This window comes from Varanus komodoensis, unplaced genomic scaffold, assembly GCF_004798865.1.
Source record: "Varanus komodoensis strain SLA01 unplaced genomic scaffold, ASM479886v1 scaffold8, whole genome shotgun sequence".
NCBI lineage: Eukaryota > Metazoa > Chordata > Lepidosauria > Squamata > Varanidae > Varanus > Varanus komodoensis.
The window spans coordinates 19,757,800-19,777,691 of record NW_025336481.1 but is presented as its reverse complement, the minus strand read 5'-3'; the positions used below and the strand labels follow the sequence as shown (position 1 = coordinate 19,777,691).

The 19,892-nt window shown below is 40.2% G+C and overlaps 1 protein-coding gene across 1 annotated transcript in view; it reads right to left on the bottom strand.

The window, feature by feature from the left end:
* Positions 1–19,892, bottom strand: part of PLBD1 (phospholipase B domain containing 1) — a 36,965-nt gene that overhangs the window by 3,419 nt on the left and 13,654 nt on the right. Inside the window, exons 3-10 of the mRNA XM_044455735.1 lie at positions 17,907–17,990; positions 16,538–16,676; positions 12,274–12,429; positions 8,435–8,579; positions 2,866–3,066; positions 2,632–2,772; positions 1,795–1,980; positions 549–655 (exon numbers count right to left, since the gene is read on the bottom strand). Coding sequence (XP_044311670.1) covers positions 549–655; positions 1,795–1,980; positions 2,632–2,772; positions 2,866–3,066; positions 8,435–8,579; positions 12,274–12,429; positions 16,538–16,676; positions 17,907–17,990 — 1,159 coding nt within the window. The remainder of the gene's footprint in view (positions 1–548; positions 656–1,794; positions 1,981–2,631; positions 2,773–2,865; positions 3,067–8,434; positions 8,580–12,273; positions 12,430–16,537; positions 16,677–17,906; positions 17,991–19,892) is intronic.

Below are 19,892 nucleotides of genomic sequence, written 5' to 3'. Positions count from 1 at the left end.
TGCAAGCTTGGTAGCAAATCCAGGCACCTTGAAAAAATGCATTCACTGCTTCTGTTGATCTTGTTGCTTAGGCAGGGCAAGGCTCAACTTTCAGGACAGAAATTCTGCAGCCTCCCTCCACCAAGAAAGCTGGGCAGTTCATATGAGGCCATGCTGACTCTTGAATGATCGATACTAATTTCCTAACAGTGAGATTAAGACTGAATTGGTCATCAATCTCGAGCTGTTTTTGCCATGAACAGTATGAGTGAAGTGGCCAAATTTCAGACCGAGTACTGGTGCCCAGCTCTTGCATTACTGTTTGCCATGTATGCCCAGCTTGTGCACAGACACATTTCTGGGAAGCAAATTCTGTAAAAACTGAGTATCATTTAACTGTGAGTTTACAAAGCTGTTGACCCCTGTGATTACAACCAGACATATCACAGTTGCACAGAATGGTATGAAAGAGCAGAAGCAAGCGTGCATGCGGGAGATGAAGAGAATGAATGCCTGCTTTCCCCCTTCCCACAAGCAGGGGGAAAGGGACGTTCATCTGGAGTCTTTACCTTGGAGTCATAGCAGCCAGCAGGAACTGGAGTCTTGGGATTCAAGTCTGCCCGACAGCAAATGGTATTACAAGGATTATGCCTTGCATAGGGATCTTTCTTGTAATCTAGAAAATAAAAGTTGGGGTGGAGGCAAAACCACTCAGTGAGCTTCATGACTGAATGGGAAGGAATTTTAGCTTGGACAGGTCACACATCTAAACACCTGGAGTGAAGAGGAAGGAGAAGACCTTTACTCCAAAATCAAATGGTCTGTGCCAGATATCAAATGCTCTGGGGTTAAACCGTGCAGTTTCAGCTCTATAGAACGCATATACCACTGGCTGATCACAAGGCAGGTATTTGCACAAAGTATTTTAAGAACAGTTCAGAATGAGTCTTACTGGGATCTGTTTTGAAGATATCAAATTTTAGGGAACCTAAGCAATGCAGGTTATTTCCTCAGGTGCAGAAAGCATAGTAAATTAAGGACACAATCCTATACATGTTTAGATAGAAAAGGTCCCTCTAATTCCCATGCTGGCTGGGGAATGCTGAGAGCTGCAAGCCTTTTTTTTCTGTCTAGAATGTATGGGACTGTGCCCCTAAGGGTCTTGGAGGTCACAGCATTTTTTGAGTCCCAGCTCCAAGATCCTACAATCCCACACCTGGGACTCCAAATGCCAAGCCCCACCCACCCTCCCAGCCAATGTGGAAAGAACTGAGCTGGCTGGCCCTCATCTGAGGATACACATGAGCTTTAGAGTGCAGAGGGGCATGCCAGGGGAAGAGGCAGAGACATGGAAAGATGCCAGCTCCAATCAGCACCTCAGCCTTCTCTGCTCCTCTTCTTTGGTGCTAAATCTATACAGTCATAGGTGGCCACTGCCACGTCTCATTCCTGCCATTGGAAGCCTTTGAAACTTGGAGTTCAGAAGCTTACAAATATGGGACCCAGGGACAACAGAATTGTTCCCTAATCTTTCCTGAGAGGGAACTCATTTTAGTCAAAATGTAACTCCCATCCATCTATGCAGATTTACCAAATTGTATCATGCTGTTTTAAATTCAGCAGCCTTTTCTCTGTGTTCCATTTATGTTCAAAAATGTAATAGCCAAGGGACATTGAACTCTTCATACCCCAGGATAGCTTGAAAAGGTTAGCAGGCACTAACTATGGCAGTGGTAAAATGCTTGATAATGGGTATTATCATATTATAGAGGGAAAATGTTTTAAAGATAATCAGAAAAATGTAAAATTGCATACTGTTGTATCTCATTATATACTTCATGCTCTCGATGTCTGTCACATTTCCTTGGTCCCGTCGGAAGATTTTTGCTCTAGGAGCCATTTCATATGAAAAGTCCAGGCCATACTTTTTAACGTACTCTGCATATCCACTCAAATTGTAGATGTTTTCATGGAAAGGAATGTTGTAGGAAGGCCAGTATCCTATAAGAAGAGACAGTACCAGTGAATGGATTCAACTGGAATCAGCCTTCTCCAACATGCTGTCCTCCAGAGGTGCTGGAACGCAGCTCCTGTCATTGTCAACTTTTGACCAAGGTCACTAGGATGGTGACAGTTGCCATCCAACACCTTCTGGAAGGCTCCTGGGTGGGGAAGTCTGAGCCAACATTTGAATGTTCTCAGAAAGTTTGATTCTAAAAGCTGAGCTACAGAAAATGCTACCCTGTTTTCACTCTTTGCTCATAAGCAAATCAAAGAAATATAACTGAACTTGCCTTACTTAGCTCTTACAGCTACCAGTTATAAGTGTCATTTGGACAGAATGAAGTACCAAAGAATCCTCAAATTCAACAGAATGGCACAAACAGCTTTCTCAGTTTTAAGCAGCATCTCTCATCTTTATCAGCTGCAATCTGGAATGACTTTATACCTAGTGTGGAACTGTCATGCAAAATGGCTACCTTTTCTTTTCTGCACAAATATTAATTTGGAATTCCTGATATGTTATGACTTATTCCTAGACCTTTCCTAATTCTTACTAAAAAGCAGCAGCAGGGGGTGGGTATTTTCTTGCTAAGCCCATTGTTTTCACACACAGCCCTTTAATGTTAAAAGTTCTATGAAAGCATTTACCTTTACGAAGAATATTTGTCTGATCAGAATATTCCACAAGTTTGGGAATCTGTTCAATGACATAAAGAGTTCCCTCATCAAGACTCCTCTGCAGTTTGACTTTGTTTGTATCCAAAACCATGTATTGGTTATTATATGTACCTAAGGAACAGTGAAGAAAAAGTTAAACTTCCATTGCTTTTATTCAGCAAAGGGAAAATATATACAAAGTAATTTCACATCAAATATACCAACCAGAGTTTTGCTTTTCAAAAATCTGTGCCCAGACCTTTCCAGAGTCTGCCATCATGTTAGCAATACGGACTCTCTGCCATGCGAACAAGCTCTCGGGTACTACTTGTCTGAGAAGAGAACGGTTGTATACACTGTTTGTAGTCTGCAACAGGATCAAGCCACTGCCAAGTATATAAAAGTCATCTAAGGACTCCAAAAAACCTGAATACAAAATAAAAGAATGCCTTTTAACCATGAACAGACACTCATATCATCCCATTGCACTTTTTAATTGCTGTCATATTGACAACAATTATGACCAAAAGGCTACATAATTTCATACAACTTATTTTAAAACAGACCAAACAAGATTTATGTAAGGAAAATATGTAGCTGATTCTATTCATAGAGTACTGAACATAATACACTACAATTTTACTAACTGGATTCCAGTTGATTTGCTTTCTCTAGATGCCTTTAGGGCTTTAGACTAACTTGAATGGTCTTTCTTAAGCAAGACTCTACAAAAATTAAAATTTGGTTCCAAACTGATAAACCTTATTAGACAACTATTCACAGGCAGAGCAAATGCCATAGACTCCAAGCCCCTTCAAAAACAGAGGCACAAAACAAGAATGTTCAATATTTTCTCCTTTATTATATAGAGTTAATGATGAGAACATTCAGGGAGTCCAAATGAATAAACAAGTCCACACAATAAACTTGTATTCAGATTAAATACTGCAGATGCTATCAAGTCCAAAGAATACTATTACATATTAAAGAATATCAGGAAATAGCAGGATTAAAAATAATTCACCTAAAATCTGAAATGATACATTTGAAAATGGCAGAGGAGGAGCAGAAGGTGCTAGAAATAAAATCTCAAAATTGATTATGCAACCATCTAATTTGAAATATTTAGCTATTCCAAAAAGATTTAAAACTATATAAAGCTTTGACCCACTATATAAACAAGGCTGATGCCAGATCATAGAAGTTGTACATACCTGGAGGGGGACATTGTGCTTAAGTGCTTCCATGCAATTGCTATAAGCGGAAGTGGGAGAGGTATCTGATGATAAAGGTGAAGCTAGATATAGTGCCCATTAACTTAACATCTGTTCTAGGAAAACTATTTGAAAGCATTATAGCATCAGTAAGCACTTGAGGGACAAGCCCTGCTGAAAAAAAATCATCATTCCTTCTGCAGGGGACCTATTGAAGTTCTTTGAGAGTGTCAGAGAACTTAATGGAGAACTCTGAGAATGTTAATAAGCACACAGACAGGGGGGATCCAGTAGACACAGTTTACTTGGACTTGGGTATGTTTAGGCAGGGAAAGAATAGATTTCCTCATTAAATGGAGACATGATAGCAATCTTCAAAAATCTGAGAGGTTATCATGCAGAAGAGGATCCAGACTTGTTCTCTAATACTCCAGAGGGCAGGGCTAGCAGCATTTGCTGAAGCATATTTTGACCGAAACATTAGGAGAAAAGTTCTAACAGTACAAGCTTTTAGACAGTGGAACAAGCTGTCATGGAAGTATTTCACTGGAAGCATTTAAGCAAAGCCTGGATTTTTGTTTTTTAGGGATGCTGTAGTTATAGCCTCCTCTGAAGATCCTATACAAAGTAGAGGATTGGACTAGATTACCTCCAACTCTAAAATTCAATTACCTTATTTAACAAAAGACAAGAGTAAGAAAAGAATTACCAGCAAGGCGACCCCTAAATCAAATATAATTCTTTGCCTTTGCCATCTTCCATACACCCTAAATTTATTCAATGTTTGAATGCTTTACTAGTAGTTATTATAATAATTCATCTCCTGACTTTATTACACAATCTGTATGCATTTTCTAACCCTGTAATAATGCAATGAATGGAGGGATAGTATTTAAAAGTGGCTCAATTGTACTGGCAGGTGTTACTGCTCTCCTTTCTAGCAGTTCCAGCAGGAGACCAGTGCATGAAGCTAAGCTACAATCTGAAGAGAAACCAGCATATAAAGCTTTATTATGCTATCTACCAACCCCTGACTGTTGCAGGGCTAGTAAACAAGCAGTCCCCATCTTGGTGGCATAATGAAAATGGCAAAATACAAGCGATCAGCTATACAATACACACTGTTTTCTTTGTAGAATATTTGACAGGAGTCAGATTCTAGGCAGTTGACAATACCTGTCCAATTAACTGAGTGATGTACAAACAGTATCACAATGTTTGGATGAAACTTCTGAATTGGATGATACAAAAAAACCACTACATGAAATTTTAATGAAAAATGAATGAAATAAGTTCCAGGGTTGCATGTAGAACTGAATTCACTTCCCTTCTAGGCTTTCTTTAACATGCCCTGTTCACTTTAAGCTTCAGATAACTCACCTAGACCAGAAAATACACATAGGACTATTTCCTAAATAGTCACATTCACTAGTTCTACAGTTCACTCATATAAAGTATCACACATAAGCCTGATAAGTAAATGGCATGTACTAGCATAAATTATCTCTAGTACATGGCACTTGCAGGTGCAATGAGTTTCCCAGGCATTGTGCTAGAGATGGATTATGCCTGCGCAACATTCTTTATCTTGGGAGTAATGTTGCACTGAATACAACCCACAAAATACAAGAAAAGACAGTACTTCCAATGCATCCTCCAATGCAAGGTACTGCACAGATTACCTTGTATCAGCTTGTAGATCCCAGTGATAACTTCCTGCCATTCTGTTTTGCATGTTAACTATGATTAGCCAGCTATGGCTGAATGACAACACATGCAATCAATTGCAACATCTTTTGGAATCTAGATTTGGCCCTGCCCCACATGTGTAAACCTGCCTGCATGCATTTCATACTGAAGTAAAATAAATGGGAACACAATGTATGTGCTTGTTTTCAGAGCTTTTTTAGGACCAACCAACATTCATAATGCAGTATGTGAGTATCTGAGGTACAAATGACTCTTTCTCAAATTCAAGGCATGCCAACTTTTTTACTGACTCTGCTTCCATAGCAGTAGCCTAACACACAATGAGCAAGCAAAGCTTTTCTTGGCATTGAGAGAAATGGCAAAGAAACCTCTATTTTGCAGCACCCTGCTTGCTTTTTTTTCCCCCCATCATATCCACTGTGTTGGGACGGTGAGGAACATGAAAAATATCCAGCCAGCCTGACAGATGGTCACGTCTCATCAAATGCATTAATAGGGATGTACTGGGAACACCTCCCATCAGGGGCGGCCTGAGATATTTTGCTTCTTGAGGCAAATATCCCCTCTCCTCCCTTGCAATCCAAACAAAACAAAAAACAGGATGGCAGATGATTCTGTTTCACCATGGATAGAACTGCATCCTCTGCACCTGAACATGGCAGGCTAACTCAGGCAGTGCAGAGTGGGTCTCATCTCCAACAGCTTCCCACTGCCTGAGATGCCTGTTTCACTCAGCAGAAGAGCAGGGCCAGCTGAGCTTCCTGTTAAACACACTGTTTGTATGGGACATCCTTCCACAGAACACGGAAAGCTAAGCAAGTGGACAGCGCAAAAGGCTAGCTCCACTCAGCCAGTCGTTACGTATGACTAAGGTTTTGTTTTCTAAACCCTCCTCTCATAATGGAAAACATGATAAAGTTGAATCTGTCACAATGTGATCGCAGCAGGAACAAGTCCTATGCATTCCTTATAAAGCAGGATGGAATGAGGCCACTAGCTAAAGCACAACACAGGTGATGGTGGCGAGATGCAGTATCATTTGAAACCACCTGTTGTTCTTGATCACTGCTAGGAGAAAGAGAAGCAAAGGTGTAGTCCTGTAGTTAGCATCTGGCCTGCTGATAGCCTATATGAAGTGGTGTAAGTGCTCCTCTGCTGGTGGACTGGAAAGCTACTCATGGCAGCAATTGCTCCACCAGAGAGCCCTTGCACACCCACTGAAAGCTCCATGGGTGCACATGCCTCTGGAGAAGCCTCCACAGAGTACCCTAGAGTTGGTGTAATAAATTCCATCCCATTGTTGTCAATGGGAAGGAAGCATTTAAACATCTTCTCCACCCAGGAGAAGGTCTTTAGATGTCTTTTACCACAGATTCTCACACTGCTGTGGTTAGTTGCAAAGTCATGTCTGACCCGTTGCAATCCCATGGACAACATTCCCCCAGGCCTTCCTGTCCTCCACCATCCGCCGGAGTCCACTTAAGCTCACACCAACTGCCTCAGTGACTCCATCTAGCCACCTCATTCTCTGCCATCCCCTTCTTCTTTTGCTGTCAATTGTTCCCAGCATTAGGCTCTTCTCCAGGGAGTCCTTCCTTCTCATTAGGTGGCCAAAGTATTTGAGTTTCATCTTCACTATCTGGCCTTCTAAAGAGCAGTCAGGGTTGATCTCCTCTAGGACTGACTGGTTTGATCTCCTTGCAGTCCCAGGGACTCACAGGCGTCTTCTCCAGCACCACAATTCAAAGGCTGCAAACTAGGGGAGGCGCTGAGCCCCAAACACTCTTTTTCGGTCTGCCAGCTGCTGGGCCAGACAAGCATCTCTCACCAAGCAGCTGCATGGATCAGCTGCTGTGCACTATGGTCAGAACAGAGGCTTTGGGAGGGGCCAGTGCTGTCCAGCCTGCTCATTAGCTATCCGGGGAAAAGAAGAGCAAGCGCCCGTCAGCAGCCTGGCATCTGCCCAGCAGTGGAAAGAGTCCCAACAGAAAGAAGAGGCTGCCCAGGAAACATCTCTTCAGTGCAGCAGCTTCCCTTGAGGCTTAGGTGGAGGAGAGACCACCAAAAGCCTGCCCAGACCCAGAAAAGGCCTCTGTGTGGCTGCCCCATATGCCACTGCACTTGATTCCAGGGCCGGAGAAGACACCCGAGAAAGGCCTCCATGGGCTGTTCGCTTGAGTGGAGGCAGGGGCAGAAGCGGCACAGCCGGCTTCCAGTCTCTCACCTCATGCCCACTAGTTCTGCCCTGCTTCTCACTGCGCCAAGGCTGTGGTGTTGGCAGGGGAGGCAGTGCATGCTGCTACTGCCATAAGCCAGTTTTCTCTGGGTTATTTACTTCTTACATTTCTGCGCCACACAATAGTCAAAGCCAGCCGGGTGCTTCACAAAAATCAAAACCCTAAAATATAGCATGATTTAAAAATAACATGAAACCTTTAATGGATAAAAACAGAGTAAAGCCAAGGTAAAAGCCTACTTCAGGATAAAGATCTAATAACAGAATAAAAAGTTGTTCTCCCAGTGCTAAAAAGCTTGCAATGCAGGCACCAGGCAACTTCTCTGGAGAGGACATAACAAAAAGTGTGTTGGATTTTGATGTGCCTTTTTTCCCTTTACGACTGTGTTATTAGTGCTGGTGAAGTTTAACCCTTCCTTCTTGCACTTCATTCCTGCTAAAAATCTTAGCTGTTATTACGTCTCAGATGTAAGCTTCCCTGTTTTGGCCTAAAGACAGTAAAATTCTAGGGCAGTTTTTGTGCTGTCCCAAAATACCCTCAGCCTGGTTAACAGAGCAGCTAACTCTGTAAGTGGGACTCTGGTATTCAGTAATGAAAACAATGCACAGCATTGCTTCCACATGGCTGTGTTACCTGGGTAGCTGCTGAATGAGGCACGGCCTGTGCTCGTTTGTGGATCATCAATTCTGAAATCCCAATGCTTATATATTCTCAGAGTAGCTGCATATGTAAACCAGCTAGAATGGGCAAAGTAAATGTTTTCATATCCAGGGAGGACCTAGGAAAAAGAGAGAAAGGATGAAGGATCTATGCGGAGTCTTTCTAACAAACTGCAGCTAAACATGTGGCTTTATTTTCCACTGTGTGAGACCAATAAACTGCTAACACCTGCAGATACATATTTACAAGGCATTTAATAACCTCAATAAAGAAATAAATAGCAACCCAATAATGTTTGTCCTTTAAAAGCAATCAAATTCTGACTTTCATTATTAATTTTTGGTCACAGTTTTCAGTCACTTATCTAAACACAACCAGTACTGAAAGTCTAACATATCCTGACATTTATTTCACACCTGCTTAGGTGCTGTATGAGAAAACCTGAATATATGCAGTCATGTTTTCTATGTCAATAATCATATACAGAAATCCTTATTTAGCTTTCCAAAAATATTCTCCAGATTTAATTTAGGATCTACTGTTTCTGAGAAGATTCACTTCAGTAAAATAAATTTTAAGCATAGAAATATTTAAGTCTGGACTAAATGGATGTTGGTCTGATTGAGCTGGCAGTTTTTTTATACATAAATGAATTTCTAGTATCTTGTTGATATAGAAACAATTCTGGCATTTCTGGCTACTTCCGTCAGAATCAACCAGGGCTATTTTAGTATTGGTAAAGATAGAAAAGGGCAGACATTATCATCTTACGCCATTTCTGCCAAGACAGTTGCTTACTTGCTTTAATTGCTGTGCCAGGAAGTGAGAACTCTAAAATTCCTGCTACAGTATTAATGTATCTGATGCCCCTTGCACAGATCTCTGAAGAGCTGCTATGGGCAACTGTTACTTGGAGAAGGCAGTAAGGGGATGGATACTACGGTGATCAGAGACCTTATTGTTCCGTTTAGCACAAAAATACAACAGAAGTTCTGCTCTCTTCTTCAACAGATCTACCAACAATTTGGAGAAATTTTGAAAAGGCAAAAGACAGCTTTTCAGATGCAAGAAATACCCATTGATGACATCGTTTTGGGAATGCTTTTAAAAACATTTATATCAATTACAACCTGAGGTGGGAAAAGCTTACCACCTGCCAGAGTGCCAGTAGACTTATGAACAATTTATGAACAATCACATGATCAGCCACTACATTCTGATTCGAACAACAATGACCCCCAAAAAGTAAACAATGTTTGAAATTAACACTGAAAACATTATGAGAAATGTATCTCTAAGCCTTTGGGATTCTTACAGCAAGATTATGATTTAAGAGGAAAGCCATGGGGCAAGAGGTTAAGATCCTCTTATGGATATGTAATTGGTTAAAGAAGAGAAAACAGGAATCAGTAGTTAGTTCTTGTAATGAAGAATGCAGGACTATAAGTGTACCTTAAACTTCAAGTGTATCTCAAAACCAGGGAAATGGAAATTAAAATGGCAAATTAGTTCAGCATAAACAAGTGTAAGTGGTGAAATTGCCAATTTCACATACATGCCAGTGACATCTGAGTTGGCCCTGACTGACAAGAAAGCGATCAAGGGACTATAAAGGACAATTTGAAGAAAATCTCAATCCAATGTACAGTTGCTGTGACAAAGGGAAACTCCACATTGGGGAGCATTAGGAAAGGCACTGAAAATTGAACTGCCACTATCATAATGCCTTTATAGAAATCTGTGGTGAGATCACACTTGATTGCTGCACCTCAAAAAGGATATTGTAGCAGTAGAAGAGGAGCAAAAAGGATAACTAGAAAGGATCTGAGGTAGTTTCACTACGAATAGGAAAAGCATGAGTAAGGGGCAGCATTATAACGGTACATAAAATAAGCACAGTGTAAAGAAAATGGACAAGCTTTTCTGTGTCTTGTCTCTCATCATACTAAAATCCAGGGTCACCCCATGAAGCTTTTGGGGGAAGGTTAAGACAGATCTTATTTTATGGTTTTAAAGTTTGTTTTGGGAATAGCATGGAAAGCTTGTGCTAATGAGTATTATGAAATGTAATAAATAAATAAATAAGAATCTAGTGACAAGGTTTTCCTTCCTCCTTCCAAATCCCCTTTCCTTATGTGTTATATATATATTTACTATTGTATCTTTATTTAGGAAAGATATTAAGCAATATTTTTGTAAAGTAACTTGGGAGACATTTTTTGTTGAAGAGCAAGATACAATTATTTTAAAGGAAGTGAATCTTCCCACGACACATAGATAAATTATGCAGTTTACTAACAACAAGATATAGTGTTGGCCACTAATGTTTTTAAAAGAAGAGCAGACATATTCATGGAAGATAATACTATCATTGACTACCAGGCTGTATGTAACTGCCGGCAGAAGAGGCAGTGAGCCCCTGTATACCACCACTGTGGAATGTAAGAGGGAAGGTGCTACTACTGCCACGTGCTGTTCACCAACATTCCACAAATCTGCCACTGTGCAAATGGACTAGAGTATGATGGACTAGAGTAGCCTTCAGTCTGGTCCAGCACAAGTCTTGTTTTCTTATAATTAGGTCTTCCAGCTTAGATCACTATGATCAGGGTCAGTGCAAACCTATAGCCACTTGACAGCATATTGAGAGCCATAGGTTTTTCCAGTGACAAGGTTGGAAGAACATTCCAATCTCATAGATGGATCACTACAATCAGAGATTATCCCCAGCCATGCTGCATCGCCCATATCTCTGAAGTCACAAGGGAGATCTTGGAGATGATTTTAGGGGACATTCTAGCAGGGTCCAATAAGGGGAGGAGACAGGCACTACCAAGATGTAAGGTAGGTGGGTGGCTCCTCAGCTTTCTTCCTCCTGTTCCACGGTGCCCCACTAGACAGTCAAAACTGGCCATCTAAAAGTTTTGTAGGGTGGGAGGAAGGCAGAGGTGACCTTCATATCCATGCTCCCTCTGAATGATGACTATCATCCATATTGGATTGTGCTCAAAATCTATTGTTTAAAGCAAGTCATGTGTTATAAAGGTTGAAATATACAAAATTATGTAAACCACGATTTAACTAATTATTCATCAGTGCAGCATCTTACTATTGTTGTTAGATACAACTTCAACAATAATGCAAAGCTTGCTTGATCAAGATAGATTGTCTGCTGATTATATCACTTGACACACTTCATTTGTCATGCTCCAGATCGCCAATAGATTAGCAGTGAAAACAACTGCAGATGTGAAATTCTCGTTTGCACCACTGTGGTATCTGGGAAGGCACGGCCAGTATGACTACTCAGAGCACTAATCACATTAGTCTGCCTTTAAAATCCAATGCTTATGCAAAAGAGCATTTCCAAACTAGCTTAAGTTAGCAGTTGTTATTTACTTAATACTGATGCTCAACCATCTCAGGATTGCATCCAGGATCAATGTGGCCTCAGACAATGAATATATGCATTCTGTCTCTGCAGCTCTTTTAGTGCATCAGGTGTTGGACTCAGAGACTAAGGTTCCCATTTGGCCACGAAACTTCTGGATCAGTCACTGACTCTCAGTCTAACCAACCTCACTGGGTTGCTGTTGTGAGGATAAAATAGAAAGGAGGAAAAAGATTATCTGGGCACTCTTGGGTTCCTTGCAGGAAAAGGATGGGGGTACAAATATAATATTTCATAATCAGATAAGCATCTGCATGTGATTAAAATATGAAAGTAAAAAAATCACATGTTCAGGTCCACAGGTACAAAGAAAAGTTGGTCACACAAACCCCTGGTGGCATAAGGCATATTGTTGGTTTACCTTGATCAGAGCTGAGCAATGACCCATATCCCATTGGTATCCCCCAGAGCCTCCTGGCATAACACTGGAGTCAGTCTTTGCTGAATCTATGGCAGGAATGAGGTCAAGTAGATCTCCAATTGCATTCAGGAAACTAACCTGAAAGGCACTGAAAGGCTAGAAATAGAAAGAGATGACAAACATCTAAGCTTAGATTCAAATGTATTCATATCATAGTGGCTAACATGCCTGAACAACCCTTTTTTCCCAGGGCAGTAGTCTGAAGAACAAAGTCAAAGAAAATTGAGAAATGATGTACAAATTCTGCATAAATTACAAAAAAGCAAACTATCCAGTCTGGCTACCACATATAAGAGTTCTTAAATAACTCAAAATAACTTTTCACCAAAAATAGGTAATGCCACTAAAATTGGCTCCTCTACTGGAAAACTGAAAAAAGTAGCCAATGTAATGCCATTTTTAAAAGGGATTCAGTCGGGTGCCTCTTTAGCAATTTGGCTGCTATACAAGCCACATGAGGAACAGCAGGTTCTTTGCTTGTGTCAGGGCCTGGGATGTGGGTAGCAGGAATCAAGACAGAGGCACTAGACCAGGATAACAGAACTCAAAGCAAGGCAGAGTTCAAACACAGTCCAAGGTCCCATACTGAAGTCAGAGGCAAAGCTGTTGCCAAGGAACAGGCTGAAGACAGGAACTAGGGCACATATCAGAACATAAAAAGACCAAGGATCAAGAACCAAGAATACAGCAAGAGGAGTGAGCAGGGACCTGAGACAGGATAACAGGATGAGATTCAAGAAACAGTGAAGGTTTGGAAAACAGGGCAGGGTAGGGAGGCAAGGCAAGGCAAGGCAGCAAGGCTCAGCACAAAACTGCAAGCAATGGCAAGGATAAGATCCAACAAGGGTCCAAAGAGATACAGGAGCTGGAAGGTGTTGGAACTAGCAGGAAAACCTGTAATGCAGAGGTGAGACAGGCAGGCAGGATGTAGGAAATGAACCACAGCTAGCAGGAAGACCAGCATTGCTGAGTCAATGCAGCAAGGCAAGGCAGGGTACAGGAAGCAAGCAAAGTAAAATGGGAACCAGTTCAGGTGTGGCTCAAGATCTGGACCACACCACAGCTAGCAGAAAGACCTGTGTTGCTGAGACAGCCAGTGGAGGGAACAGCTTGCTCTTATAAGTTCTTCCCCCAGGTCTCCAAGCTGGTACTCACAAGGGGGCTGAGAACTCCAGCAGGGTCTGGAGCAGAACATGGTGGTTGTTCTCATTCTGGCCAGCAGATGACAGCTTGTTGTGGTTGGGGCTGACAGCTTGATGTGGTTGGTCGACATAACAAAGCCCACAAGACCTTTCAGGGCAAACTAGGTCAGCTATGTTAAGACTCAACTCATTTCTTGCATAATTAGAGAATAAATACTTACCATAAGGTGACACATGTTCCCCCTCAGTTTTCCCTATAACTAGGCCAAGAACCAGTCTTTAGCCAGAGAGAACTTAAGTATTACAGAGAATTTTTTCTCTCTTAAAGTATGCAACTGGTTACAGAATAGGAATAAAGTCTCTCCTTCAGCATCAAAGATGGGCCAGGGCATGGGTTCTGAGAAGAGCTTTTGTCAGCAGAGCAGACCCTAGCTGCTAGCTCTGAGCTCAGCAAAAAGACCTCTCTGCCAACAAAAACTGAAAAGCCAGACTTGACAAGTGTTAACAGAAAGCAGAAAGAGGAAGTGGTACAGAGTGCACAATTTGCTCAATATGTTCTTCCTTTCTTTTTATAATGTTGTTTCCATAAAATATTAATAAACAGGACATTTAAGTTATTGCATAAATATTGCAAAATAATAATGGCACACAAGAAACAGATTTTCTAACCAAAATCACTATAGCAATGAAGTATCCATAAACTTTTTAGTACTTTCCTTCAAAATACAGTAAAGAATAAAATACTTTATAGCCTTCTTAAAAATAGAAAAATAAAAGGAAAAAATAAAATCTATGTATTTGGGAGGACAGAAATTAAATTATATGGTAGCTGGATATAAACTTTTGGCTACTCCTACAAATTGCTAAAAATACTTCTTTGTAAACATATTTGCAGGGGGTGGAATTCAAGATGGTAAATGAAAACATTAGAATCCTTTTTGAGGCCAAACAAAATAACAGCATGCTTAAATTCTCTAATTATACATGTGCTCAGTATTTAAGCTATTTATTTCTTGTGAAAGAAGGAATTCCTTCAGCATATAATGCTCGAATCTGAAATTCCAGACCTAATGCCAAAGCAGCATATGCTTGGCAAAAAATAGGAATGATTTCAAGTTCAGATGAGGTCAGTATTATGCAGTGTTTTAATAGTTGCTTAACTAAATGGTATTTCCTATGTGGAAACCAAGAATTATTGGATCTGGCAAGCATGGGCTGTTGGAACACAAACTGATCTGACAAACAGATAGCTGGGATAAACTTGTTTTGATGGACATATGGGTTCCTGAAAAACAAATACAGGTGATATTGCTCAGAGCAAGTAGTGTAAGAGAGCAAAGGAAAAATGGTCTGAAACAGTTTATGGAGCCCTGCCAGATGCTTCTGATGTTGTTCAGAACAGGTGTACAGCTTACGCTGCATATACAAAGTCATCCAGAATATGGAGAGACAGGTGGACTGTTCTGACAGATTATATTTTATCTGCTGTTACTGAATGCCATAAGTTGGTCTCTCTGCATTGTTTTGCTTAGAATGCTGGAGCAGTAGAGTGAATGACACTCTTTTAAAAGTATTATATTTACAAAGACATTGAAAAGGAGGGTAGGCTACTGACTGGATCAATGCAATGAGTATGCAGGCTCTGAGAAAAAAATGTTGACAGAGCTTGGCACTCATCTGTGTTGCAACCTGTTTTACCTTCACCAAAACTTCTCCTGGTTTTAGTATAGTTATGTTACTGACAAGTGCATCAATAAGGGAGAAGTGGTGTAAGTATTTGTGAGGTGATGACTCAAATGGTGGGGAAAAAATTCATCAGTATATGTCTGTGAACATCAAAGATGAATGGCCAGATTGCAGCTCTTCAATTCCTAGTTCACCTGCACAATTCAAAAAGTTCCCCAGTCAATCATGTAGATGCAGCTCTTGCTATCTTTTGTTTCCATTGAAACCAACAGGACTTGCATCATGTCTCAGCCTTAATTCTATACTTACTTCCTACAAGTAAGCTTCATTGAACTCAAGTGGACTTCTGCATAGACTGCACTGTCATTGCATTTCTTTTCAGTGCAGTCTTAGGTTGACTAACATCATCTGATGTAATCCAGAGGGGAAATAACAGCTACTCCATTACACATTCACAGAAGGAGAAAAAGAGTTCACATTTGGACATAGTCAAAAGATTTTCAAGATGAGATGAACTGCAATCCCACAATTTACATGTAATATTACAAAATAACTGTCATGCCAAAAAGTGACTTCATCTTCCCATATCAGAGCAACTGTTCCTCTGAAACCACTAGACATGGGGTGATTAAAGCAAAATACTTGGGTTTGCATCTCCATTTTCAATGGTTTTTCATTTATTTCCAAGTAAATATGCTTACTAGGATCAAGATATACTTGTGAAATAATTCTGACCCATTTTATGGATCTTTCTTTCTGTAGCTCACTTCAGAGAAGGCTGGAAATAAAATCAAAAGGGATAAATGCTATTTGTTTTAAATGCTGTTGATCCTTTCATAAGCCCCAGGCTCCATGTTTCCTTGCAGTGCTTAGAGAAAGATGAAAAGGTCAGTTAATTATTCATGTCTTTACCCGCACAGTGTGAAATAAAATGGCTGCACTTGACAATAAAGGTGAAAGCTATTTATCTCCAGTCACTTCTCAACTCACTAATTCACAGTGCCACTGCTTCACTGATATCCCAGAGGGTCTCCAGCCCACACAACAATTAGGGCTACAGCTCCATGCAGTGTCACTTTGCTTTCTATTCTGTTTGTGTGATAGATCATGCTCAAATGGACTTTCTTCACTCCATGTAAGTTTCCTAAAAGGCTAGTGTTGCAATTAAGAATTCCTGGGAATAATATTAATACTCCACTATGAAGCCTATGTTACCTGTCCCATTTCATTTAATTTCATTTAATTTCATTTCATATTGTTGCAATATAAATTGATTCTTTACATGTTTGACATAGAGAAGAAAGCAGTGGGAACAATCTAAGTTATCTTTCCTCTTCTGCCTCCAAGTGATTTAAAGACAACCCAATGATTCTTACTGTTCTTTTCTGTTGTTTAGCCCACTCCAGAGTTCCCATGTACAGCCCATCCAACTGGGCAATAATATACCCTGCATGTCTCCAGAATGGGTCGTCCTTGTTGTTTTTTATTTGTTGTCTGGTCCACTGATCTTGTTTCCTGCATAGGAACAAATCTGACTTTAGAGTTTGCTTTTCATTCCAAATCATCTCAGAGATACACTTGGTTTGCTACCAGAGTAAGTTTGACTTGGGCTCAGTGGGATTTTTGCCTGAGTAAACATGACAAAGATCACACTTATCAAGCAATCAAACCTTGTAGCCAGCTGATAAAGTTGTTATGGCTGGCCTACTGTTTCATCTTACCCAGGTCCAGGAGACAGAAACCTCCTTTTCCAACACAGTGCTGTAGACCAAGCAAAGTCCCTTAGTAAACTTATTGATTCCCAAGATAAAGGTGCCTGAACAATATGACTCTTCCAGCCTCTATCTAAGAGCTGCAGATGCACCATTACTAGACACGCAAAAGACAAAACACAAGATATTCCTCTGAAATCTCCACCCAGGCAAGGAGGGAGATACCAGAAGAGATATGTTCCATTGAGAAAGAAAGTGCTGGAGGTGGTGTCTTTCTCTTCCAGCACAGGTGCCAGAATCAAGTCTTCCAGCAAGTAAAGGAGCTGGAGGCAGGCATGTGGAGCTACTCTGGATTGCTTATTGCTTGTGCACTGAAATTGATTTGCCTCTTTAAACAAATTATTGTTGTATCCTCAGAATCTAGGCAACCTTCCCCCATTCTGTATTTTTTTTCCAGCATCCGTAATAAACCTTTTATCCTTTTTTTCACCAAAAGCCAGATGGTCAAAGCACAGTGGCCACACAAGAGACAGCCATTTAATTGGTCATGCTAATGCAGATTTAATACTCAGGTTGCAGGCAACATGCTGAGTACAATCTGCAATCTATCTGTGCTCTCCTGAGGACCCATAAAGGCTTCAAAGAAACTCAATTTAAAGGACTCCTTTATATTGTAATTCTTAGCCAGTTGTCCCCCAAGGACTGAGAGTTTGTTTTAGTGGTGAGAGCCTGTACTAATAGGCAGTACTGAACCAGATCTTAAACCCTACAGGTATCAGATCACCACAAAAGTGCAGGCTACATTAACACATGTTCTTTTTTTCAGAATTAATGACATCAGGTTACAATTCAGCCTGTTTTCCAGATAATTTCATATGGAAATTGTTTAGTCCCTTAGTTTAAAGTAATTAACCTGAATTGCTGTAGAGTAAGTCATATTGATCACTATTGATACTTTGCATTGTCATTTACTGCATACAGAAAAAGCAGTCTTGTGGAACCTCAAACACTTAACAAATAACTCAGTACGTACCTCATAAAATTTTTAACTTTTCTCTCAATGACATAATTCTTAATCAGTTGTGGATACAAGTTTGTAAGATGATCACACATACGTCTGAAAGAAAGAGGAGAGAAATATTATTTTTATCCACTTTCTCTACTTGTCACTATCTGATAAACTAAAGGTCCAATAAACTATAGATCTATTATTACAGCAATAGTTGTATCATTGTGATACAAGAAAAACCAAAACAAATGCAAAACACCAGGCATTTAAAGAAGAATGGCTTTGTTCAATAACTATGAACTATCCTTCAAAACTTTTCAATTAGTCCAGAACACCATGTCCAGGCTACTGAGGGGGGTTGATTATAGAACCATGTGATTTCCTTATTACAGTGACTTCACTGGTGAAAAGACTTTCCAGGTACCATGCAAACATTTTGGTCTTAACATATAAAGCCCTAAAAAACAAGGAAAAAAGCTACTTGAAAGACCACATTCTCAGGTTTTAAGATGTTTAGGGAAGGCTCTCTTCTCCATCCTGCCACTGTCGGAGATCTATTTTATGGGAATACAGAAGGGCCTTCCTGATGGCTGCTCTTAGGCATAGAAGTTAGTTAGGCAGACTTTTGTTTATTAAGCTGATGTGTTTGCTAAAGGTAGGTTTTAATTTTGGGGGTACTGTTTAAATGGGTTGGTTTTTATTAATGTTTTTTATGTGTTAACTATACTTTTGTACTATCTATACATTATTGATAGCCATCATCAGCAACAATTTTGGGTAGAAATTTAATAAATAAATACAATTTAACAGTGAAAAGAGAATATAGCAATTGGGATTATGTCTGTACATTTAAAAGGACTTTACTAGGAAAAGATGCAGACTTCATGATTCCTGAACCCCTGCTTAATGAACTCAAGCTCCCTATCCCCATTTGTTGCAGAAAGACAGAGCTTTCAACAGCTAGCTAGGGAAGAAAAGGTTAGTAAAGAGAATAGTTGAGTATCAGGGTGAAGAAAGTATATATTTTTTTCACTGTTCAAACTTCTAAAGGAACAGATATGCCATCTGGATTGACATATCAACCTTACTTTCTACACATCCAGGAGAGCATACAACACACAATCCAGTAGAGCATTACATCTCACAATTGTGTAGGACACCTTTATCCAACAACACAGCCTAGCATAATCTAAAGCAACCCAGATCAAAATCCCCAGAAGTTCAGCTCAAAGTTAATGATCCAACTATTAAAGTAGAGGACAATGGACACCTCTGAGGAGCCAGCTTATCTTTACAGATCACTGCCATCCCATTCCATTTACTCCATCGAATAGTTCAAAACCAATGGCAACTGAACAAGTGCCAGCTCAAGATGCTTGGTCCAGCCAGATGCCAGCACCGATATTCTGAAATAAATTATGGATAATTTGTGTTTACTTAAAACTAATTAGGGTCAGCTTTAGGCAACCCCATCCTTTACATGTCCAGAGATACTATGATATCATCTATCCTCCTAAAAATATACTACATTCTCCATATGTAATAAACTTGACAGGACCTCCCTTTGACTCTTCCTCAGTCTGTGTATATATCTCTTGGCCCTTAAGAAATATTTCATATTTCCAATAGCCAACCATTACTGATAACTATTCAGAGCCTGGTGTGAATGAATGGATGCAAAAAGCAACCAAGTTTAGGGCCCTGCAGAAGTTATATAGGCCTAAAAGTGACAAGGAAAAGTTCGGCCTCTTCTCACTTCCTTACACGTAACAGTTGTAGACACTGGACCATCTTCTCCCAAACTATAGAATTCTAAGCTGGTTACCTCAGCCCCTGAATCTCAACTAGAAGAAGAATGAGATCATAATTCCTAGCTGAAATCCCAAGGCCAGCAAACTTCAACGTATATTCCAATACATGGTTAGAAAGTGGGTACTTATTTCCATATGCAGTGGGAATGTGAAAATATCATGAATTTTTGGAGAGCAGTTATCAAGGAAATTAGCAAAA